Source organism: Phycodurus eques, chromosome 10, assembly GCF_024500275.1.
Source record: "Phycodurus eques isolate BA_2022a chromosome 10, UOR_Pequ_1.1, whole genome shotgun sequence".
NCBI lineage: Eukaryota > Metazoa > Chordata > Actinopteri > Syngnathiformes > Syngnathidae > Phycodurus > Phycodurus eques.
In genome coordinates this window covers 29,936,832-29,961,191 of record NC_084534.1, presented here as the reverse complement: position 1 = coordinate 29,961,191, position 24,360 = coordinate 29,936,832, and the positions used below count along the sequence as shown (strand labels likewise).

The following is a 24,360-nucleotide window of genomic DNA, read 5'->3' as shown; positions in this document are numbered from 1 at the left end:
GTATATTCTCATGCTGCTGCTTACAGAACACACACACACACACACTCACTTTTGTTTGTGAAAGCTGACCAAACTATGTTACGAACACACACACTTGCACTACAGATATGCTGTAACATTCATGCTAACAACAGGCAAGAACAAGTTTGATAAGGAGGGGCTTCCCAGCGAAGGAAGAAGGAAGTATTGTCTCAAAATACAGTGCGTGCGCTGGACTCTCTTCCGTCTCTTGTGGGACCCAGAAGATGAGTGACTATTCTTTTCAGATAATAGTGACATCTTCCTTCGCTGGGCAGCCCCTCTTTATCAAACCGGTTCGTAGCTGTTCTTAGCCTGAATGTTATCAGGACGTCTGTACTGCAAGTGTGTGTGTGCACGTGTCTTTTCATAACATAGAGTGGTCCATTTTCACAGACAAAAACTAGTGTGGGTGTCCTAATATTCTCTAAGCAGCATCCTGGAAAAATACCTTATATACTTAATGAACCTGGTGTCACATATTGTCATTGCTTGGTTTCAGCAATTGGGACTCCAGGTGGACTTGACAGGCTTATCATCCATTCTCTATAGCGCTTATCGAGAATTGGAGTCTTCACAGGCTTCAGGACAAAGACAGGCTACAACCAGGATTGGTTGCCAGTCAATCACAGAGCACAAAGAGACAGACAAGCAGTCCCATTCACACTGCCACCTTCATTTGATTTTGATCCCGCTGCGCCTTGTTATGCTCAAGAAAGACAAGCAAGGGACAATAAACTTTGTTGGAACAATATCATTTTGGTGTTTTGTTTCTAAACACAAGAAATATGTTTGAAGATACAGTAAGTGCTGAAAACATTGCAAAGACTGAAAACATTGTGGTACTGAATTGTTCAAATATAGGGTTAAACTCACCCCTCAGTTGTCTGGATGTTTTGGGCGAGGCTAAAAGCAAGCCCAAGTACACATTTGGGTTTGGACGTACATTCCGGCCATAAGTCGTCCCTTCCCCACTATATAAGTACCTCAGCACCCTCATATTAGCTGTGGTTATTCAGTGCAATTGCCACTTCCTTAATGATAAGAACAAACCTACCACTAAAGCGTGCAGTTGGCCAACAAGCTAACCCTACTACAACTGGAAAAACTATCTTCCCTGAAGTGTTATGTACTATTTGAGCACCAGTGTGTCTGTCTCAGCGCCTCCACTGCCCAACGCCCGCCCACCAGTGCTTGTAACCACCAGTGCAAAGTCGAGGAGGCGTAGGAAAAAAAAAAAAAAAAATCATCTAGGGTAACAGATGCGCCGTGCTGCTGTGATCACCTCCGAGTGCGCAACAGGCGGGCACAATTCCGCCAACGACCTGGTGAATTTCAACAGATATTACAGACCTTTATTTAGTCATTCAGATTTGCCAGACTTGATAACAACACGCAGTGGTGTGTTAAATTTACAATACATTTGTTTGGGGTCAGTTTACAGGGTCTTTAACCTTATCATGGATGTTGCACACTGTAGCAGCCAAAAAAAAGTCTTCGGATGTCACAATATTGCTTGTGTTTGGGTCAGAATTGGGGCTCAGTAGGTAGAGCGGGTCGCCCAGTGACCGATGGGGGGGCTATGACTGTCCGCGTGTCGAAGTGTCCTTGGGCAAGACACTGAACTCTAAATTGCTCCCAGTGGACCTGGCAGCGCCTTGCAGGCCAGCAGTCGCCCATTAGTGTATGAATGTGAATGTGAGGCTTTGTAAAGCGCTTCAGGCACTGTGATGGTGTACAACCCCAATTCCAATGAAGTTGGGACGTTGTGTTAAACATAAATGAAAACAGAATACAATGATTTGCAAATCATGTTCAACCTATATTTAATTGAATACACTACAAAGACAAGATATTTCATGTTCAAACTGATATACTTTATTGTTTTTAGAAAATAATCACGTACTTAGAATTTTATGGCTGCAACACGTTCCAAAAAAGCTGGGACGTGGCAAAAAAGAAAAGTTGAGGAATGCTCATCAAACACGTGTTTGGAACATCCCACATGTGAACAGGCTCATTGGGAACAGGTGGGTGCCATGATTGGGGAGAAAAGGAGCTTCCCTCAATTGCTCAGTCATTCACAAGCAAAGATGGGGCGAGGTTCACCTCTTTGTGAACAAGTGCGTGACAAAATAGTCCAACAGTTTAAGGACAATGTTCCTCAACGTACAATTGCAAGGAATTTCGGGATTTCATCACCTACGGTCCATAATATCATCAAAATGGCTATCCAAGATGGCGCCTACCAGTGTGGTCGCCTCGGTAACGCGCTCTCTAGTATTGTCTTTGTTTTTGTGTTTTTCGTCCGTCTTTGGAGACCTTACACGACTCACTTACACAAGGGGAGACCTGCTAAACATCAAGGAGGCTACTCCGGACTTTCTGTCACCAACTTTCGAAAATCCGCTCAGTTTTTTCCCCGAGTTACTCACCGGAGCGGCGTCCGCGGTTTTCGGCGCATGGATGCGGAAGCGGCGCCACAGAGGAAAACGAGCCGGCATTCAGGTGAAACTCCGCAAGAGAGGACACAGATTGGCGTTCCCGTCGATCCACCTCGCGAATGTACGCTCCCTACCCAACAAAATGGACGAGCTTCATCTTCTGTTAAAGACCAGTGAAGACTTCGGACGTTCCGCGGCCATGTGCTTCACGGAGACCTGGCTTTGCGACGCCGTACCCGATGGCGCCGTCATGCTTCCCGGCTTCAACATTCATCGAGCGGACCGCGACATGGAATCATCGGGGAAAACGAAGGGCGGCGGGATATGCCTCCATATAAACGAAAAATGGTGTACGGACGTCACGGTGCTCAGCACACACTGCAGCCCGCATTTGGAGTCGCTGTTTTTGAACTGTAAACCCTTTTACTTGCCACGTGAGTTTGCATCGTTTATACTGGCTGGAGTCTATATTACACCGCAAGCTAACACGAACGCCGCATTGCTAACGCTCGCCGAACAAGTCAACGAAATTGAAAAAAAACACCCTGACTCACCCCTCGTTATTCTCGGGGACTTTAACAAAGCTAAACTCAACCACGAACTCCCTAAATACAAGCAGCACATCGACTGTCCTACCAGGGAAAATAATACTTTAGACCACTGCTACACTACGGTAAAAAACGCATACCGTGCTATACCTCGTGCAGCCCTGGGCTCGTCCGATCACTGCTTAATTCACTTAATACCGACGTACAAGCAAGAACTTAAATGTGCGAAGCCTACAGTGAAAACAGTCAAAAAGTGGACCAATGAAGCAAAGATGGAACTTCAAAGCTGTTTAGACTGCACAGACTGGAGTGTCTTTGAAAATTCAGCTGGCAGCCTGGATGAATATACGGACACTGTCACATCCTATATCAGTTTCTGTGAAGAGGTTTGTGTACCAACAAAATCATTTCGGACATTCAACAACAACAAGCCGTGGTTCACTGCTAAACTTAAGCAGCTTCGCCAAGCTAAGGAAGATGCATATCAGAGCGGGGATAGGGCCCTGTATAATCGAGCTAGAAACCAGCTTACTAAAGAAATTAACATTGCAAAGAGGATCTATGCAGCAAAGTTGGAAAAACAGTTTAGCGCCAACGACTCTAAATCAGTCTGGCGTGCATTCCAATCGCTGACTAATTACAAGCGACGATCCCCCCAAGCTGAGAACAATAGCACACTAGCCAACGACTTCAATACCTTCTATTGCAGATTTGAAAAGGACAGTTTCACTCCACACACCCACCCGGCCGCACCCGCGACCACAACCACACCTCTGACTTCTGCGTTAACCATCCATGAACAGGATCTGAGACGCATCTTCAAACAACAGAAGATTAACAAAGCGACAGGACCGGACCATGTGTCCCCATCCTGCCTCAAAGTCTGCGCGGACCAGCTCGCTCCAGTCTTCACTCAGATCTTTAACAGATCTTTGGAAATGTGCGAAGTTCCATCTTGTTTCAAACGCGCCACCATCATTCCAGTCCCCAAGAAACCTGCAATCTCTGGTCTGAATGACTACAGGCCTGTCGCTTTGACATCTGTGGTCATGAAGTCCTTTGAACGTCTCGTGCTGGACCACCTCAAGAGTGTCACAGGTCCCCTGCTGGACCCCCTGCAGTTTGCCTACCAAGCGAACAGGTCTGCGGATGATGCAGTCAACATGGGACTGCACTTCATCCTAGAACACCTCGACAGTGCAGGGACCTACGCGAGGATCCTGTTCGTGGACTTCAGCTCAGCGTTCAACACCATCATCCCTGAACTCCTTTCAACCAAGCTTTTCCAGCTCAGCGTCTCACCTGCCATCTGCCAGTGGATTTACAGCTTTCTGACGGGCAGGACACAGCAGGTCAGGCTGGGGCAGGCCACCTCATCCACACGCAGCATCAGCACTGGAGCGCCCCAAGGTTGTGTCCTCTCTCCGTTGCTCTTCTCTCTCTACACCTCAGTGAACCCGACTGTCAAGCTCCTGAAGTTTGCAGATGACACCACTGTCATCGGCCTCATCAAGGACGGTGACGAGTCTGCATATCGACAGGAAGCGGAGCGGCTGGAGCTGTGGTGCGGCCGACACAACCTGGAGCTGAACACGCTCGAGACGGTAGAGATGATCGTGGACTTCAGGAGGCAGCCACAGCTGCCCCTCACGTTGTCCAGCTGCCTTGTGTCAACCGTCGAGACCTTCAAGTTCCTGGGAATTACAATCGCTCAGGACCTGAAGTGGGCGAACAACATCAACTCCGTCCTCAAAAAGGCCCAGCAGAGGATGTACTTCCTGCGGCTTCTGAGAAAGCACGGCCTGCCACCGGAGCTGCTGAGACAGTTCTACACAGCGGTCATCGAATCAGTCCTGTGTTCTTCCATCACAGTCTGGTTTGGTGCTGCTACAAAAAAGGACAAACTCCGACTCCAACGGACAATCAAAACTGCTGAAAGGATTGTCGGTACCCCCCTACCCACCATTGAGGGCTTGCACGCTGCCAGAACTAAGACAAGGGCGTGCAAAATCCTCTCGGACCGTCTGCACCCCGGTCACCAGCTCTTCCAGCTCCTTCCCTCAGGTAGGCGCTACCGATCAACGCAAACTAGAACTAGTAGACATTCCAACAGCTTCTTCCCTCTTGCGATCAACTTCTTAAACACCTAACCTATAATTCCATGACAACAAGCTGGCAATTTTTTGACTTGAGTTCGTTGTCACATTTCTGTGGGGCCAATTATGTATTACTCATGCACTCACTGTAGTTGTCTCGCCATGCTGCACTATTTGCATATACTGCCCACTCATGCCAGAGTAGCATCTGCTCCATTTGCACACTGATTGAGGAGTATCTGTAACATTTGCACAACCAACAATTGTCCCAGATGATCGCACTACTCGTCACTTTAACCCGCAGACACTCCTTGAAGTCTCAGCGCCCTTTGCACCATGGTCATTGCACCGGACTATTGCAATATTAGTCGTTCGAACTGCTCTAAGTGCTCGAGGACTCTGCATCTTTTTGCACAATTGTTTTTTGTCAATGTCTTTATGTCCCCAAAGTGTTCTGTAAATTGACTGTCTGTTGTACTAGAGCGGCTCCAACTACCGGAGACAAATTCCTTGTGTGTTTTGGACATACTTGGCAAATAAAGATGATTCTGATTCCGATTCTGATTCTGAAAAGGTTCAGAGAATCTGGAGAAATCACTGCATGTAAGCGGCAAGGCCGAAAACCGACACTGAATGCCCGTGACCTTCGATCCCTCGGGCGCCGCTGCATCAAAAACCGACATCAATGTGTAAAGGATATCACCACATGGGCTCAGGAACACTTCAGAAAACCAATGTCAGTATATACAGTTCGGCGCTACATCCGTAAGTGCAACTTGAAACTCTACTATGCAAAGCAATAGCCATTTATCAACAACACCCAGAAAGGCTGCCGGCTTCTTTGGGCCCGAGCTCATCTAAGATGGACTGATGCAAAATGGAAAAGTGTTCTGTGGTCCGACGAGTCCACATTTCAAATTTTTTAGGAAATTGTGGACGTCATGTCCTCCGGGCCAAAGAGGAAAAGAACCAACCGGACTGTTATGGACGCAAAGTTCAAAAGCCAGCATCTGTGATGGTATGGATCTGTGTTAGTGCCAATGGCATGGGTAACTTGCACATCTGTGAAGGCACCATTAATGCTGAAAGGTACATACAGGTTTTGGAGAAACATACGCTGCAATCCAAGCAACGTCTTTTTCGTGGACGCCCCTGCTTATTTCAGCAAGACAATGCCAAACCACATTCTGCACGTGTTACAACAGCGTGGCTTCGTAGTAAAAGAGTGCGGGTACGAGACTGGCCTGCCTGCAGTCCACACCTGTCTCCCATTGAAAATGTGTGGCGCATTATGAAGCGTAAAATGGAGACAATGGAGACCCCCGACTGTTGAACAATTGAAGCTGTACATCAAGCAAGAATGTGAAAGAATTCCACCTCCAAAGCTTCAACAATTAGTGTCCTCAGTTCCCAAACGTTTATTGAATGTTGTTAAAAGAAAAGGTGATGTAACACAGTGGTAAACATGACCCTGTCCCAGCTTTTTTGGAACGTGTTGCAGCCATAAAATTCTAAAAAAATTCTAATTCCTCGACAGTGCAGGGACCTACGTGAGGATCCTGTTCGTGGACTTCAGCTCAGCGTTCAACACCATCATCCCTGAACTCCTTTCAACCAAGCTTCTCCAGCTCAGCGTCTCACCTGCCATCTGCCAGTGGATTTACAGCTTTCTGACGGGCAGGACACAGCAGGTCAGGCTGGGGGAGGCCACCTCATCCACACGCAGCATCAGCACTGGGGCGCCCCAAGGTTGTGTCCTCTCTCCGCTGCTCTTCTCTCTCTACACGAACGACTGCACCTCAGCGAACCCGACTGTCGAGCTCCTGAAGTTTGCAGATGACACCACTGTCATCGGCCTCATCAAGGACGGTGACGAGTCTGCATATCGACAGGAAGCGGAGCGGCTGGAGCTGTGGTGCGGGCGACACAACCTGGAGCTGAACACGCTCAAGACGGTAGAGATGATCGTGGACTTCAGGAGGCATCCTTCGCCACAGCTGCCCCTCACGTTGTCCAGCTGCCTTGTGTCAACCGTCGAGACCTTCAAGTTCCTGGGAATTACAATCTCTCAGGACCTGAAGTGGGCGAACAACATCAACTCCGTCCTCAAAAAGGCCCAGCAGAGGATGTACTTCCTGCGGCTTCTGAGAAAGCACGGCCTGCCACCGGAGCTGCTGAGACAGTTCTACACAGCGGTCATCGAATCGGTCCTGTGTTCTTCCATCACAGTCTGGTTTGGTGCTGCTACAAAAAAGGACAAGCTCCGACTGCAACGGACAATCAAAACTGCTGAAAGGATTGTCGGTAACCCCCTACCCACCATTGAGGACTTGCACGCTGCCAGAACTAAGACAAGGGCGTGCAAAATCCTCTCGGACCGTCTGCACCCCGGTCACCGGCTCTTCCAGCTCCTTCCCTCAGGTAGGCGCTACCGATCAACGCTAACTAGAACTAGTAGACATTCCAACAGCTTCTTCCCTCTTGCGATCAACTTCTTAAACACCTAACCTATAATTCCATTACAACAAGCTGGCAATTTTTTGACTTGAGTTCGTTGTCACATTTCTGTGGGGCCAATTATTTATTACTTGTGCACTCACTGTAGTTGTCTCGCCATGCTGCACTATTTGCATATACTGGCCACTCATGCCAGAGTAGCATCTGCTCCATTTGCACACTGATTGAGGAGTATCTGTAACATTTGCACAACCGACATTGTCCCAGATGATCGCACTACTTGTCACTTTAAACCGCATACACTCCTTGAAGTCTCAGCGCCCTTTGCACAATGGTCATTGCACCGGACTATTGCAATATTAGTCGTTCGAACTGCTCTAAGTGCTAGAGGACTCTGCATCTTTTTGCACAATTGTTTTTTGTCAATGTCTTTATGTCCCCAAAGTGTTCTGTAAATTGACTGTTTGTTGTACTAGAGCGGCTCCAACTACCGGAGACAAATTCCTTGTGTGTTTTGGACATACTTGGCAAATAAAGATGATTCTGATTCTGATTCTGATTCTGATTATTTGCTAAAAACAAAGTTTATCAGTTTGAACAATAAATATCTTGTCTTTGTAGTGTATTCAATTAAATATAAGTTGAACATGATTTGCAAATCATTGTATTCTGTTTTTTGTATGTTTAACACAACGTCCCAACTTCATTGGAATTGGGGTTGTAGATAAAGCGCTATATAAGTCCAGTGCATGTGCAGTACAGAATCAGAACCATATGGAAAACATACATAGCTCTCGTCCTCTTGCTCTATAGAAACAGAAATGAGCAAACGAGGTGGTTGAGTGTTAGCAAGCAGATGTGTTGCTTGAAAATGATGATGACTTCATTTTCTGGGTACAACTTGAAGCAACGACCTTTCACACGCGGACATGAGGTCACAGAAGCTTCCTTACTTGTCAAATATCTTCTTCCTTTTTGATGGACTCATGTTCTCCAATTGCAAACTGGGCTGGTTGATGTATAAAACTGCTAGACTGAAGTAGGAGCTCCACACCTGCGCACAGAAGTAGATAAGTAAAATAAAATAATAATAATAATAATAGTAATAATGTGTTTGCCAAATAGATACGAATGATCACTGATGTTGAGATGGTGGTTGATGAATAATGCTGGCAGTACCTTGAAGTCAAAGTCAGCTCCTACGAAGTTCTTGAGCTGAAATGGTGCCAGACGCTGCACGGTGGACAGGATGATCCTGAAAAGCAGAAAGTCAAAGTGAGTCATATGACCCCAGCCTTCTTTGGCGTTCTCCGTTGCGCTTCTTACTGGCTCGTCAGGAGCCTCATCACGTTCCAGTCCCGTGGGAAAATACTCAGCTTCATGAGGTTTCGAAACACGCACCAAATCTTCATCATGAATTCCTGATCAGACAAAAATAGTTCTCAATATTCTGCTGGTCTGACAGATTTGAACGTGTTCTTTGGGCCTCAAACTAAAAGCGCTATTCTTTTCTTTGACACTCATAGGATTTTTGACATCCATCCATCCATTTTCTACCGCTTATCCGAGGTCGGGTCGCGGGGGCAGTAGCTTTAGCAGGGACGCCCAGACTTCCCTCTCCCCAGCCACTTCCTCCAGATCTTCCGGGGGGATCCCGAGGCGTTCCCAGGCCAGGGGGGTGCTGGACAGCGCTCCCGAATAATAATCGGGAGCGCTGTCCAGCACCCCCTCCAAGGACTCCAAAAAGGGTGGGATTTTTTATATTTACTGTTTATTTAAAAGTCTTCGCAAGGCAGTACTTGCTCCTTGGACGTACCTTGAGCACTTCTTTGCTCTGAAAGTTCTCCATCAGGTGCTGGAAGTGGACGTCAGTCATGTGACGGAGGAGGGACAGAAGGCAGGACACAAACTCTCCCTGCCAATAGGGATGCAGTCACACACACACATCAGCCCATCACAGGACACCGGGAAGCAGTCAGTGAAAGCGGAAACTCAATGGACAGGAAGTGATGTATGAAACATGACGAGTCCATCAGTTAGCTTGTTAGCATAGCCCGGTTTTTACCCGCAACTTCATCACATCTCAAAGGGTAACATTTCCTTTCAAACTATACTAAATGAACACCACATTCTGTAATGTTACATACTGTATATAAACTCAGTTGAGTGCAAAAGCAGCTTGAATGAAAATTCACATGTGGAAACATGCCCAAAAATAAGTGGATGATAAACACAAGGCGGGTGAGGGGGAAATGAATTGGACGGGGTAAAATGCGTGAAATTTTACTTTCGTTTGAATAATAATTGCGAGAAGAAGAATAGCAATACCTTTTTTGGTGTAGTTATTCCTCTACTTTTATTCCTTAAAGCAAATGTTACTTTTTTATTCATTTTACAGCATTCTGCTGAGTCACGTGTCAATCACATTTTCCCCCGCCCACTGATGGCAGCTAGTTCGAGAAAATTTTGATTGTTAGTTACTAACAGAGATCTCGGCGGTGCACTGAGGACAGCGATGACCTCTTACCGCCTCCTGTGATTGGCTCTTGCTCATGATTGATAGCAGGGTCTGCAGGAGGACCTCCAGCACAGACTCCACCATCATCTCCACCTCCTCCTGCACCGATGCATCCTGGGAAAAATTGCGGAGAAGAAAATAATTTTCCCTCAAAAGTCACATACCGGTACTGATGTCATTTAACCAAATGAATGTCTTATGACGAGACCTAACTTGTTATAAACATTTAGCAATCCAAAAAAGTCGGACTTCGAGTTTAGAAAGAATCTTTTTTTCCTGTGTGACACAGAACCTGCTGAAGAATTCGAGTGTTATATTTCAGTTTATGTGTGTGTGTGTGTGTATATGTGTTAGTTACCAGCGAGCTGGTCTTGATGATCGAGAAAAGAGAGGTGAGAACTCCAGAGCACATTAACAGCTCTTTCTGATGCCTCAGATGAAGATGAATGTGATGAAGAACCACAGGGAGTATGATCCTTCGAGACTCTGATGAACCACACGCGCGGACATGCGGACATGCACACACACACACACACACACACACACACGCGCACTATCAGTTGACGTGGGCCGAGTCATCAGTTTGTGAATGGTAGTCATGTTTCCAGTGAGACATTCACCTGGAAAAGAGAAGAGCCTGCTGTCAACGGTGCGAGCTATGGACTGCAGTTTGACGGCATCCATGGAATGTCCTGGAATGTGAAGCATGGATGGCAAACTAGCCAAAGTGCCGCGCGCAAATTCTGCCACTTCTTGGACTGAAAACATGTGCAGCAGCTCATCAAAGATGGCTGGAAAAGAGTTCAACACAGCGACCTGCAAATGGTCACACCGATATTAAGGTTGACAATGTGAAATACAAACTAAGGCCTTTTTTAACTAAAAATGAATCATCTTAGTTTTCATGATCAATCAATAGCAAATGTTTCAGGTAATCTGATTAAAAAGTGAATCATCCTTCATATTCTCCTAGGTCCATCAATGAATTGAATGAATTAACCAAAAGTCAATCTCTTCTTGGTACGGACCAACCAAGAAGACTATGAAACAATACAAAGCCAAACATTTCATGTGTGGCTAAAATTGAATAATGTTTCTTAGTCTTCTTCGTCAAAGGAAACATTTTGTGTCATTTTAGGAGTGAATCATCTTTTTATCTTTTTCCTCCACCAAAGGCAAATGTTTCAATATAAGTTACTAAAAGTAAATAATTTTTGGGATGTTTGAGAGAAAAACATGCTTTGAAAAAGAAAGACAAATGTTAGTCGCTTCTGCCAACAGCGTTTGTGTAAATTGCGGGATGAAGTGAGTGATATCGCCAAACATTCCCAGACCAAGCATGTGTGTGAGCGTGGTGGACCAAGCAAGGTGCAGCGGGCTTTCCTTCCTCCCGCCTGTCCATAGTCCACACATCTACTGGATCCATACTTACTGACAGAGGCGGCATCTGCAGGGTGTTGGAGCTCAACACCTGAGCACTGTAAGCAACCAGGCCTGGGGCGGGGGGCAGGGCTTGGGCCCGGGGCCCGGTCTGACTCGGGCCTTGAATGGGCTGAGGGCCGTGGGTGTCGGTAAATAGAAGGGAGGAACCCACGACCCCAAAGAATAACAAAGGAGCCAGTGGAACAAAAGAGTTGTAGGAGATTGATGGCGGAGGAGGAAGAAGGACACCAAAAGTCAGACCAGCCCATTTTCTAAATGATTCCAAAGATCCGTGTTAAGCAGGGTCAAACTAAGGATTGGTCTGCCCACCTGAGTGAAGATGAGGGTCTCACAGGTGGGCCGGTCCAGACTGAGAACAAAGCGGATGGACTGAAAGAGTTCTTGGATGCTGCTCCGAAACTGTTCCTCCTCCATCCCACAGGTGGCGCGAGAGTAAAGACTCCGAGACTGAACGATGAACTTGAACAGATACTCCAGAGCCTGGCGATCAATGAACAGGATATTTTTTTTCATATTTAAACACACAATGGTTATCATCCATTAACCAGTTTAGTATTTGTTCATATACCAGTAAATCAAGAACAGTTCTTAATGTTGAATGTAGAAATGAGCCTTTGCAGGGTAATGATGGCTGAAGTGGCCAAGTCTTACCCGCATTACGTCCTGGATGTGATCTTGTCGCGTCGCCTCGGCCGAACGCTCCATGGACCACCTGAGACATCGGATCAGCTCCCTGACACAAAAGTGAAGCCGTTCAACAGCACTCGCATGCACTCACACAAACTCAGACACACACAAACACACACTCACACACCCAGCACCACTCACTTGTAGGCCAAAGCCCCAGCAAAGTGTTTGTGAATGTACGTGTCCATGACAGCTCGGAAGTGGAAATATTTGCTGTCCCTCAGCAAATTGATGACGAAAACCTGAAGAGGAATTCTGGGATAAGCATTCCATTGGGAAAGTTTGGAAATATTCTCTGAACGATTCCTTGATTGTTGTTGGCCAAAGACCGTACATAAAAATGAGAAAAGCCAGACCAGTGGCGTTCATCAGAAAACAGATCACATGAGCTTTTTTTTTTCTATTCTGACCTAACGAGTCTCAATTATCTTTGTGATGTCATTTCTTAAAAAAAAACATTTGACTTCCTCTAAGACTTCCAACATTTTATTTGAATATGAACAGACAACTCAATTTATATAAATCAAGTTCTCTGACAGGTAACAGACTGAAGACAACTATTTTTATTGTACAAAAAAAACAAATACACATGCAAATGCTAATTTCCTTGCATAATGTAAGAAGCATATAAAGAAGGGTGGATTTTGTTTCCATCTTACCAGAGACTGAAAGACCAGAGGGCCATATTTGTCTGTGTTGTCATCGAGAATGGAAAACAATGTGTCCAGAATGTCTTGAAGAAACTAAAAAATATATTTCACCTTTATTATTCTGTCTAATTCATTACTAAGATTTTTTATAAGTTTTCATCCATCCATCCATTTTCTTCCCGTTGTCCGAGGTCGTGTCGCGGGGGCAGTACCTTTAGCAGGGAAGCCCGGACTTCCCTCTCCCCAACCACTTCATCCAGCTCTTCCGGGGAGACCCCGAGCCATTCCCAGGCCAGCTGGGAGATATAGTCTCTCCAGCATGTCCTGGGTCGTCCCTGGGGTCTCCTCCCAGTGGGACATGCCCGAAACACCTCACCAGGGAGGCGTCCGGGAGGCATCCTAATTAGATGCCCAAGCCACCTCATCTGGCTCCTCTCGATGTGGAGGAGCACATCGAGAGGAAACGAATCCAATTTACTGGCGGCAATGCGGAAACGAATCCAATTTACTGCCGGCAATGCGGACCAAACTCTGACACTGGTCGTACTGGGAGCGAACAGCCCCTATAAAGGGGTTTGGTGCCCCATACTCCCAGTAGAACTCCCCGAGGGATATGGTCGAATGCCTTCTCCAACAAATGTAGAGTGGTTGGGCGAACTCCCCTACACCCACGAGGGCCCTGCAAAGGGTGTAGAGTTGGTCCACTGTTCCACGGACAGGACGAAAACCACACTGCTCCTCCTGAATCCGAGATTTGACTTTCCGACAGACCCTCCTCTCCAGCACCCCTGAATAAACCTTACCAGGAAGCTGAGGAGTGTGACCCTCCTGTCCCCCGGTCCCCCTTCTTAAAAGGGGGGCCACCACCACAGTCTGCCAGTCCAGAGGCAGAGTCCAGGATGCCCACGCGATGTTGCAGAGGTGTGTCAACCAGGACAGCCCCACAACATCCAGAGCCTTTAGAAACTCCGGGTGACTCTCATCCACCCCCGGGGTCTTGCCACCGAGGAGCTTTTAAACCATCTCGGTGACCTCAACCCAAGAGATAGGAGAACCAGTATCAGAGATCCGAGACTCTGCTTCCTCATGGGAAGGCGTGTCGGTAGAAGTGAGGAGGTCTTCGAAGTATTCTCCCTACCGACTCACAATCTCCCAAGTCGAGGTCAGCAGCGCCCCATCACCACGATACACAGTGTTGATGGTGCACTGCGTCCCCCTCCTGAGACACCGGATGGTGGAGCAAAATTTCCTCGAAGCCATCCGGAGTTTTTGCCTCAGCAACCACCAAAGCTGCATTCCGCTTGGGCAGCCGGTACCCATCAGCCGCCTCAGGAGTCCCACAGACCAAAAATGCCTGATAGAACTTATTCTTCAGCTTGACGGCATCCCTCACCATTGGTGTCCACCAACAGGTTCGGGGATTGCCGCCACGACAGGCACAGACCACCTTACGGCCACTGCTACGGTCGGCCGCCTCAACAATGGAGGTGTGGAACATGGTCAACTCTGACTCAATGTCTGTCCCCCGCCTCACCCGGAACCTGAGCGACGTTCTGCTGGATGTGGGAGTTGAAAGTCCTTCTGACAGGGCATTCTGCCAGATGTTCCCAGCAGAACCTCACAATACGTTTGGGTCTGCCAGGTCGGACCGGCATCTTCCCCCACCATCGGAGCCAACACACCACCAAGTGGTGATTGGTTGACAGCTCTGCCACTCTCTTCACCCAAGTGTCCAAGAAATGCGGGTGCAAGTCAGATGACACAACCACATAGTTGACCATCGAATTGCGGCCTAGGGAGTATTGGTGCCTAGTGCACGTATGGACACCCTTATGCTTGAACATGGTGTTTGTTATGGACAATCCATGACGAGCACAGAAGGTCAATAACTCAATAGCTCAGGTTCTGATCGGGGGAGGGGGGTGGCATTCCTCCCAATCATGCCCTCCCAGGTCTTACTGTCATTGTCACGTGAGCATTGAAGTCCGCCAGCAGAACGATGAAGTCCCCACCGGCAGCGCTCTCCAGCACCTCCTCCAAGAACTCCAAAAACGGTGGGTATTCTGAGCTGCTGTTTTGTGCATAGGCAAAAACAACAGTCAGCAACCGTACCCCGACCCAGAGGTGAACCCCAATGTACAGGCGCCAAGCCGGGGGGGGCAATAAGTGTACCCACACCTGCTCGGCGCCTTTCACCGTGGGCAACTCCAGAGTGGAAGAGAGTCCAACCCCTCTCGGGAAGACTGGTATCAGAGCCCAAACTGTGTGTGGAGGCAACCGACTATATCTACTCGGAACTTCTCGACCTCACACACCAGCTCAAGCTCCTTCCCTGCTGAAGAGGTGATGTTCCACGTCCCTAGAGCCAGCTTCTGTAGCTGGGGATCGGACCGCCAAGGTCTCTCCCTTTGGTCACCGCCCACCTCACACTGCAACCGACCCCTATGGCCCCTCCCATAGGTGGTGAGCCCATGGTAAGGGGAACCTACGTTCCCCTTTTGGGCTGTGGCAGGCCGGGCCGCATGGGTGCAGACCCGACCACTAGGCACCTGCCTTCAAGACCCACCTCCAGGTACAATGTTTCTAAAAGCTAGTAATATACAACCTTTGAAACAACTATCAAAACAATCTAGAATTGTTTTAGAACTGTATGTAAAGAGTTACCTCCTAATATTTATGCTTTTTCCTCAGAAAAAAATCATGAGGCACACAACATTCGCATCCAGCAGCGTATCGAAATCTCATTAAAGTCATCTGCCAAGTGGTAAATAGGAAAGTCAGATAAAAGCTGACGGCTGACAGGGAAAATTGAGCTGATGAGCTCACCTTGACGACTTCCTCTCCGCTGACATGTCGCAGACGACCGAGGATGTCGCCGACTCGGTCAGGATGAGCTTTCCACTTGAGCAGAGCCAGAAGGTCCACTAGAAGACAGGAAGACATTTGACATTTCCAATCGGGAACATGGACTGAAGAGACCTCAACCACTTCTTGTCTACCATTCTGGGTGAGCTTGGTGGACGAAAGCTGGGTGGAGATCCAGAAAATTTCCCTCATGCTGCGCTGAAAGGCCATGCCGGGAACCCCCAGGTTCAAGTGGTCTTTGCAGCAGGGCAGGGCCAGATAGAGGCTGGGGTTACAGAAAGTGGTGTTCTCATTACACTGAGGGCACACAAGAGATCGCCATCAACAACTGGACCAGTCACAGAAAAGAAGACATTGGACATCGTTAGAAAACAAAAAAAAATCACCTTGTAAACGAACAGTTCGTGGCTCTGATCGGACAGTGTAGTCCCGTCGTCCCTCATCAGTGGGGTGAAAGAAAAACCGAAGAGTTTTTTGTCTCCTTTGTCCTTGGCTTCATGAAGCAGAAAGAAGACAAGCTGACAATTGAGACATGGTCTGGGTAGGAAGAAATTTAATGAAGCAGGCCCGTCACCCTCACTGGAACAATGTCGGAACTCGAAGCGAAGATGAGAGCCTCGGAATTGGTCGATGGGAATGGGAAGTTTGATGGCCTCGCTCCATCGGGGGCTGTTGTTGTGGTAGAGCACAAAGGAGCGATGCTCTGCCACGTTGGGCTCACCGCAACCCAGATTGATGCAGTCCTGCACCACAAGATCAACATTTCTTTCATCTCATGATTCATATTATTCTCATTTTCACTTTTCTCTTCCAAAACACAGAAATGACAACTTGCTGTTAGTCACCGAAACGATTCTTTTTGGACCTTCTCTCCTAGCCTGCCTGGTGATGCCAGGAGTGAATAATTGGATGATAGTGACAAAAAGGCTGTCTTTTTATTTTTGTTTGGTCCTCTAGGCAGCGTGGCCACCAGAATGACACCAGATGATGGTTACTTTTTTTTCCCCACTGTCGTTTGCCGTAGAATATCCTGTCCCGTTCCTAGTTTTGATCGGCTGCGTGTTACATTTACTGTGTTAGATACTTTCTGTATTCCTATCGTTAAGGTGACTTTGGCATCTTCTTGGCTACCCTTCTTGCTCCACTCCTCCCTCGCTTTAAGCCACATTTTTCCCTTGCTCGGTCCTTTTTGTCATTAACTAGTAATGTAATTGATCCGTTTGTTTATTTGAATGCTTACATACACATTTTCCGACTCGTTAGTAGCACTTCTTGGTTTGAATTACTAGAACAAAAAGGGCTTGATGCTTGTGATTTTTTGGAACACTTAAGTGAGGAAAATATTTTTTGCTGATAGAAAACCTCCTTGATGAAGACCCTTGCTTAATCAACCACTAAAGTTGTCAAGAACATCAGCTGGCCGGTAACTCAGTGCACATGATCTTGAGCCCTTGAAGACACGATGATGAGCGCTAACCAACCTGTACAAGTTCTCCGTCAGCGTAGAGCACGTAAATGCCAACTTCGATGTTCTTCGGAACGCTTTTTCCTCCTCTCTCAAAGTCTCCTCGCTCCAGTGTCAAGTACAAGTCGTTTCGCATGTCACCTGTCAACGCAAACAAATGACGCTGAACTCACATGACTATTTTTGTCACAACCGTGAAAAACACGAGCTCACCGGGCATGATGACGTCAGGGAAGCTGAGCTTGCGCGTCATGGCCACGCCTCCACTTAACATCCATTTGTTTTCACAACGGAGCTCCTCCAAGTCGCCGCGCAACAGCTGCAACGAAATGATGAGACCTGCAAGAACACCGTGTAAACGTGAGCCAGATGAAGACAATTGGGAGCAAGATACAAACATGGAAGCAAGATGGAGATACACAGAAAACAAGATAACGATACATGGAAACAAGATTGTTCTATGGAGGGATAGCTCTTGTATTAAAGGTAGATCCATGCTTTCAGACACTTTTTTCTGCTTATTTGGGGTCGGGTTGCGGGGGCAGGACCTTACTCAGGGAAGCCCAGACTGCCCTCTCCCCAGCCACTTCGTCCAGCTCTTCCCGGGGAATCCCAAGGTGTTCCCATGCCAGCCGTGAGACAGTCTCGCCAACGTGTCCATCCATCCATCCATTATCTGAGCCGCTTCTCCTCACTAGGGTCGCGGGCGTGCTGGAGCCTATCCCAGCTGTCATCGGGCAGGAGGCGGGGTACACCCTGAACTGGTTGCCAGCCAATCGCAGGGCACATACAAACAAACAACCATTCGCACTCACAGTCATGCCTACGGGCAATTTAGAGTCTCCAATTCATGCATGTTTTTGGGATGTGGGAGGAAACCGGAGTGCTCGGAGAAAACCCACGCAGGCACGGGGAGAACATGCAAACTCCACACAGGCGGGGTCAGGGATTGAACCCGGGTCCTCAGAACTGTGAGGCTGACGCTCTAACCAGTCGTCCACCGTGCCGCCGCCAACGTGTCCAATTTAACAATATTACAAGGATTGCATCAAACTTGATTTACTTTGGTTAGCTTGAATAGTGTAATTTTAGTTTGCCCAAAAGTATGATATTAAGTTGGACGAAACCTATTTAAATTAACTAAGTTTATTCAGGCCAAGTAAACTAAGTTGGGTGCAATTCTAGTAATTTGGTTACATTAACCATATTAAATTACGTTGGATTTTAGTTTGCCCAAAAGTATGATATTAAGTTGGACGAAACCTATTTAAATTAACTAAGTTTATTCAGGCCAAGTAAACTAAGTTGGGTGCAATTCTAGTAATTTGGTTACATTAACCATATTAAATTACGTTGATCCAACAAGTCTATCGAGTTTAAGCAACAAAACTGCTTAATACTTCAAGAAAACCATTTCATTATGTGGAATTTCTTTCCATGATTTTTTTCAAGTTTATTGACAGTTATTTACATCTACAGCCTGTGGTTTGGTGCGAAGGATGCATATAACACAAAGCAAACACGATATATTGAAAATAAATTGTGTTGTTGACTGAACATTCCATATTAGGGGGTCTGGTACTCCATAAAGGACTCAGGACACAGGACTCCTCGGCGCACACAGTCCAATGCTTTCTCAAAATCCACAAAGCACATGAAGACTGGTGGGGCCAACTCCCATACACCCTCGAGGACCCCGCTGAGGTGTCGAGCTGGTGTCCTGTTCACCAGCCAGAATGAAAATCACTCTGCTCCTCCAAAATCCAACTTTACACCAACCCCGACTAGTAACAAATAATAATTATAACATTTCAAAGATGAAAGTCATACCGTAGTTGTTTCCAGGCGCTGAGTATTTGGTACTGGACTTGCGGATGATGTTCTCATGGATCTGGTACCATTCACTCTCGTTGTTACACCTGCAGGTTGAACTTCAAATACAACTAATGTCCGCTAATGGTGTGTGTGAGAGAGAGAGAGAGAGACTTACATGTAGACTTTGAGGACAAAGTCTTTCTCCTCTTTAAGTTCGGAGATGGTTTGCAGGACATCGCTCATGGCGAGAACAGCGCAGCCGTAAGGGCGTCGGTATCGAACGTGCGGTGGACCTTTTTTGTGATCGTTCAGCAACATTCTCCCTGCAACAGCGAGAGTGTGAATGTGTGTGTGCATGTACGTGTTGTTGAACATTGTTGACATCCATTGACAAAGTCACAAGTGTTCACTATGTTGTTTTTTTTACCTGTACGAATCACCTGTGAGACGATGTACAGATCTCGCTTCATATCTTTGTTGCTCAAATCCTACACACGCCCACACGCACACACCCACACACAATGTTACAACAGAATCGTGGTGACAAGGATGGGGACAGCGGTGCACCCTAACAAAGTCTTTACCGTAAAAAGAGCGCACAGCCTGTCCAATTTCTCTGGATTCTTCACCCCTCCGTTTTTGTTGAGTCTAACCAGGAACCTTTCACTGAAAGACAAGCAAGAAGCCGATCTTCACTCTGATCTCCTCAGGAAAGCGTCTTCTCCCTCACAGAGGCATAGGCCTACCTGATGCTTTTTCCCTCCCTCGAGTCATAGAGCCAGAAGAAGATGTCGCTGTCCTCACCGATGTTGTTGTAGGTGAAACTCTTCAAGTTGACAAGTAGGTGATGTGCTACTGGCACTCTGCACGGGTCGCCACCACCGTTCTTCTGGTTAAGGTTTAAGTTAGTCTGCAGGTCATCACATTGATGTTGATGCTAATCATTCAGAACATTTCTTTCCACAAAAAAAGGATAAGAGAAATGCATGTTTTCATTTATCTACCAAGACATGATAGGTAATGTGAATCGTCATTTCTTGATTGTTAATTTTGGTTATCTTAACATTTAGGTACTGATTCATTGTGAGCTATGATAAATGTCTCTCCTCCCTCTGCCTACTGTATGCGGTGCAGTTGCCAGTGGAGAGTGGAGCAAGGAGGTGCACTTGGATGGTAATTGCAATCAGTCTTGCACCCAGTCTTAAGCTTAGTGTTCACAACAATAACAACAACATCACTTATCAAAGAGAGCGTACGGTTCATACTAAAACTGTACGTATGAACAAAAGCGGAAAGTGCCGTACGACCAAAATCCTATCAAACCATGCATACACACACACACACACCTGTAGAGATTTTGCCTTGATTAAAAAATAAATAAATAAATAAATTTAATGCAGCCCAGTGTTATTGCTATGAGACTCGAAAAAGTACTTTGAACGTACTTAATATAATTTTATTATTTTTCATGAGCGCTGGTAGGTGGCAGCCAGCCACTCCTCTCCGCTCACCCACTCACGCCATATGCAATTTTCTAATCCAAACATGTTATTTATACCCAAAGGGCACATACTTCAAAAGGCATGAGCTGCATTACTAAAAAAAATACCAACAAAACAACAAAATCGTACATAAAGTGCAAAATCAGAGCATCCTATAATGTTTGATATTAAGTAAAACTGGGCCCTCAGTCACCAAAAAGTGCACAGGATTCCAGCTACTAGTGTGCATACACACAAAAGCTGGCTTTGGAAGCGCCACAACAAATAAAAAGAAACGCAGCGAGTGGCAGCAGGTCACTGCTGCAGTGAACGCAGTGAGTTTAACGGGGAGGACTGTAGAGGAAATACAAAAAAATGGTCCAACTTAAAAGTAGATGCCAAAAAAAGAATTGCGGCCCATTGCCAACGGAATTTTGCTTCAGCTCCATCTCAATCTATCAATCAATGAATCTACGTTACGTAGAGTCATCATTCCTACGTACATAAAATGCAAAATCAAATCCATAACTAACATTTGATATTCAAGCTGGACATATGAGAGTGGCATGGCTTCTATGCCACTCTCATATGGGATATATATAGGGACCAAGACTAAGAAGAAAATGTAACAGAATGGTAGGGGGGATGCAGGCGTACAGCTGCCCAGTCATTTGAGTAAGAAGAAAAAAAACATTTCGACTTGAAAGCAGACACATGATGGGTTTCATCATGGTCTCTAAACCAATCAGAGATTGTAAAGAGCGGGGACCCTCAGAATCTGAGACCATGGTCCTCAGTCGGAAAAGGGTGGCGTGCCCTCTCCGGGTCGGGGATGAGATCCTGCCCCAAGTGGAGGAGTTCAAGTATCTCAGGGTTTTGTTCACGAGTGAGGGAAGAATGGAACGGGAGATCGACAGGCGGATCGGTGCAGCGTCTGCAGTGATGTGGACTTTGTATCAGTCCGTTGTGGTAAAGAAGGAGCTAAGCCGAAAGGCGAGGCTCTCAATTTACCGGTCGATCTACTTTCCTACCCTCACCTATGGTCACGAGCTGTGGGTCGTGACCCAAAGAACAAGATCCCGGATACAAGCGGCCGAAATGAGTTTCCTCCGCAGGGTGTCCGGGCTCTCCCTTAGAGATAGGGTGAGAAGTTCGGTCATCCGGGAGGATCTCAGAGTAGACCCACTGCTCCTCCACATTGAGAGGAGCCAGATGGGGTGTTCTTAAAAAGTATGCACTTGAATTATTATGTTCTAATATAATTATATAAGTGGAATGAAAAAAAACGATACCATCGCTTGTTGTGATAGTTTTTGTGGAAATATATTGTCCTAAAAGAATTTGCTATCATGACAGGCCTAAACGCGCATAATATACTGAGAGAGAAAAAGCGCAATGTATAACACAAAAACATTGTATCTTCTTTTCCTTTGGGCTTGTCCCTTTAGGGTTCGCCACAGCGCGTCATCCTTTTCCATGTAAGGCTATCTCCTGCATCCTCCTCTCGAACACCAACTGCCCTCATGTCTTCCCTCACGACATCCATCAACCTTCTCTTTGCTCTTCCTCTCACTCTCTTGCCTGGCCGCTCCATCCTCATCATCCTTCTACCAATATACTCACTATTTCTCCTCTGGACGTATCCAAACCATCGAAGTCTGCTCTCTCTAACTTTGTCTCCAAAACATCGAACCTTGGCTGTCCCTCTGATGAGCTCATTTCTAATTTTATCCAACCTGGTCACTCCGAGAGCGAACCTCAACATCTTCATTTCCGCCACCTCCAGCTCTGCTTGCTGTCGTCTCTTCAGTGCCACTGTCTCTCATCCGTACATCATGGCTGGCCTCACCACTGTTTTATAAACTTTGCCCTTCATCCTAGCAGAGACTCTTCTGTCACATAACACACCCGACGCCTTCCTCCACCCGTTCCAACCTGCTTGGACCAGTTTCTTCACTCCCTGACCACACTCACCATTGCTCTGGACGGTTGACCCCAAGTATTTAAAGTCCTCCACCCTCGCTATCTCTTCTCCCTGTAGCCTCACTCTTCCCCCACCACCCCTCTCATTCATGCACATATATTCTGTCTTACTTCGGCTAATCTTCATTCCTCTCCTTTCCAGTGCATGCCTCCATCTTTCTAACTAATCTTTCCACCTACTCCCTGCTTTCACTGCAGATCACAATGTCATCTGCAAACATCATGGTCCACGAGGATTCCAGTCTAACCTCACCTGTCAGCCTATCCATCACCACTGCAAACAGGAAGGGGCTCAGGGCTGATCCCTGATGCAGTCCCTTTTCCTCCATTCCTCAGGCATCTTCTCACGTGCTAGAATTCTATTGAACAAGCTGGTCAAAAGCTCCACAGCCACTTCTCCTAGATGATTCCATTCCTCCACAGGAATGTCATCAGGCCTTTCCATTTTTCATCCTCTTTAATGCGTTTCTAACTTACCCCTTACTAATCATTGCCACTTCCTGGTCCACCACACTTGCCTCTTCTCTCTCATTTTCCTCATTCATCAACTCCTCGAAGTATTCTTTCCATCTATCTCGCACACTACTGGCACCAGTCAACATATTTCCATCTCTATCCTTAATCACCCTAACCCACTGCACATCCTTCCCATCTCTATCCCTGTCTGGCCAACCTGTATCAATCCTTTTCTCCTTCTTTCGTGTCCAACCTGGCATACATGTCATCATATGCCTCTTGTTTGGCCTTTACCACCTCTACCTTTGCCCTATCTCAATGTATTCCTTTTGCCTCTCCACGGTCCTCTTAGTGTCCCACGTCTTCTGAGCTAACCTTTTTCCTTGTATGATTTCCTGTACTGTAAGGTTCCACCACCAAGTCTCCTTCTCTCCTTACCTGCCAGAAGATACACCAAGTACTCCCCTGCCTGCCTCTCTGATCACCTTGGCTGCAGTGGTCCAGTCTTCTGGAAGCTCCTCCTGTCCACCGAGAGTCATCTTACACACCAGCATCCTATGCTGTCTCGGCACACTCTCCCCTACACTACCTTACAGTCGGTAACCTCCTTCAGATGACATCGTCTGCACAAGATGTAATCCACCTGCGCGCTTCTCCCTCCACTCTTGTAGGTCACCCTATGTTCCTGCCTCTTCTGGAAAACAGTGTTCACTGTGTGCTTCTCCCTCCGCTCTTGTAGGTCATCCTATGTTCCTGCCTCTTCTGGAAAACAGTGTTCTCTACTACAGCCATTTACAACCTTTTTGCAAAGTTTACCACCATCTGTCCCTCCAAGTTCCTTTCCTGGATGCCGTACTTACCCATCACTTCTTCATCACCCGTTTCCTTCACCAACGTGCATTTACAATCTTCACCAATCACGACGCTCTCTCTGTCTGGGATGCTCTACTACTTCGTCTAGCTCCTTCCAGAATTTCTCTTTTCACCTCGAGGTCACATCCTACCTGTGGGGCATACCCACTAATCTCATTATACACAACGCCCTCAATTTCAAGTTTCAGCCTCATCACTCGATCTGATACTCTTTTCACGTCCAAGACCTTCTTAGCCAACTCTTCTTTTAAAATAACCCCGACTCCATTTCTCTTCCCATCTACACCATGGTAAAATAATTTAAATATAATATAATAATAATTTAATTTGCCCCTAAACTTCTAGTCTTACTGCCTTTCCACCTGGTCTCTTGGACACACAATATATCACCCTTTCTCCTAATCATCATGTCAACCAACTCACGAGATTTTCCTGTCACAGTCCCAACATTCAAAGTCCCCACATTCAGTTCTAGGCTCTGTCCTTTCCTCTTCTCTTCTCTTTCTGCCGAAGAACCTGCTTTCCACCTCTTCTTCTTCGACCCACAGTAGCTGAATTTTC

The 24,360-nt window shown here is 46.7% G+C and overlaps 1 protein-coding gene across 10 annotated transcripts in view; it reads right to left on the bottom strand.

Annotated features, from left to right (window-relative positions):
- LOC133409333 (dedicator of cytokinesis protein 3-like) overlaps positions 1-24,360 on the bottom strand; it is a 55,564-nt gene that overhangs the window by 17,933 nt on the left and 13,271 nt on the right. For 5 of the 10 annotated variants that reach the window (XM_061689203.1, XM_061689209.1, XM_061689211.1 and 2 more), the window contains 23 exons: positions 19,753-19,916; positions 19,591-19,672; positions 19,434-19,494; positions 19,182-19,329; positions 19,022-19,110; positions 17,405-17,530; positions 17,208-17,332; positions 16,307-16,469; positions 16,113-16,219; positions 15,861-16,023; positions 15,688-15,785; positions 12,871-12,954; positions 12,353-12,453; positions 12,176-12,257; positions 11,834-12,004; positions 11,514-11,633; positions 10,702-10,897; positions 10,440-10,567; positions 10,049-10,195; positions 9,380-9,478; positions 8,890-8,984; positions 8,743-8,818; positions 8,517-8,617 (listed from right to left, as the gene is read on the bottom strand). In XM_061689203.1, the coding sequence (XP_061545187.1) occupies positions 8,517-8,617; positions 8,743-8,818; positions 8,890-8,984; positions 9,380-9,478; positions 10,049-10,195; positions 10,440-10,567; positions 10,702-10,897; positions 11,514-11,633; positions 11,834-12,004; positions 12,176-12,257; positions 12,353-12,453; positions 12,871-12,954; positions 15,688-15,785; positions 15,861-16,023; positions 16,113-16,219; positions 16,307-16,469; positions 17,208-17,332; positions 17,405-17,530; positions 19,022-19,110; positions 19,182-19,329; positions 19,434-19,494; positions 19,591-19,672; positions 19,753-19,916 (2,726 nt within the window). The remainder of the gene's footprint in view (positions 1-8,516; positions 8,618-8,742; positions 8,819-8,889; positions 8,985-9,379; positions 9,479-10,048; positions 10,196-10,439; positions 10,568-10,701; positions 10,898-11,513; positions 11,634-11,833; positions 12,005-12,175; positions 12,258-12,352; positions 12,454-12,870; positions 12,955-15,687; positions 15,786-15,860; positions 16,024-16,112; positions 16,220-16,306; positions 16,470-17,207; positions 17,333-17,404; positions 17,531-19,021; positions 19,111-19,181; positions 19,330-19,433; positions 19,495-19,590; positions 19,673-19,752; positions 19,917-24,360) is intronic. The other 5 variants (XM_061689207.1, XM_061689205.1, XM_061689206.1 and 2 more) reach the window with 5 other exon arrangements.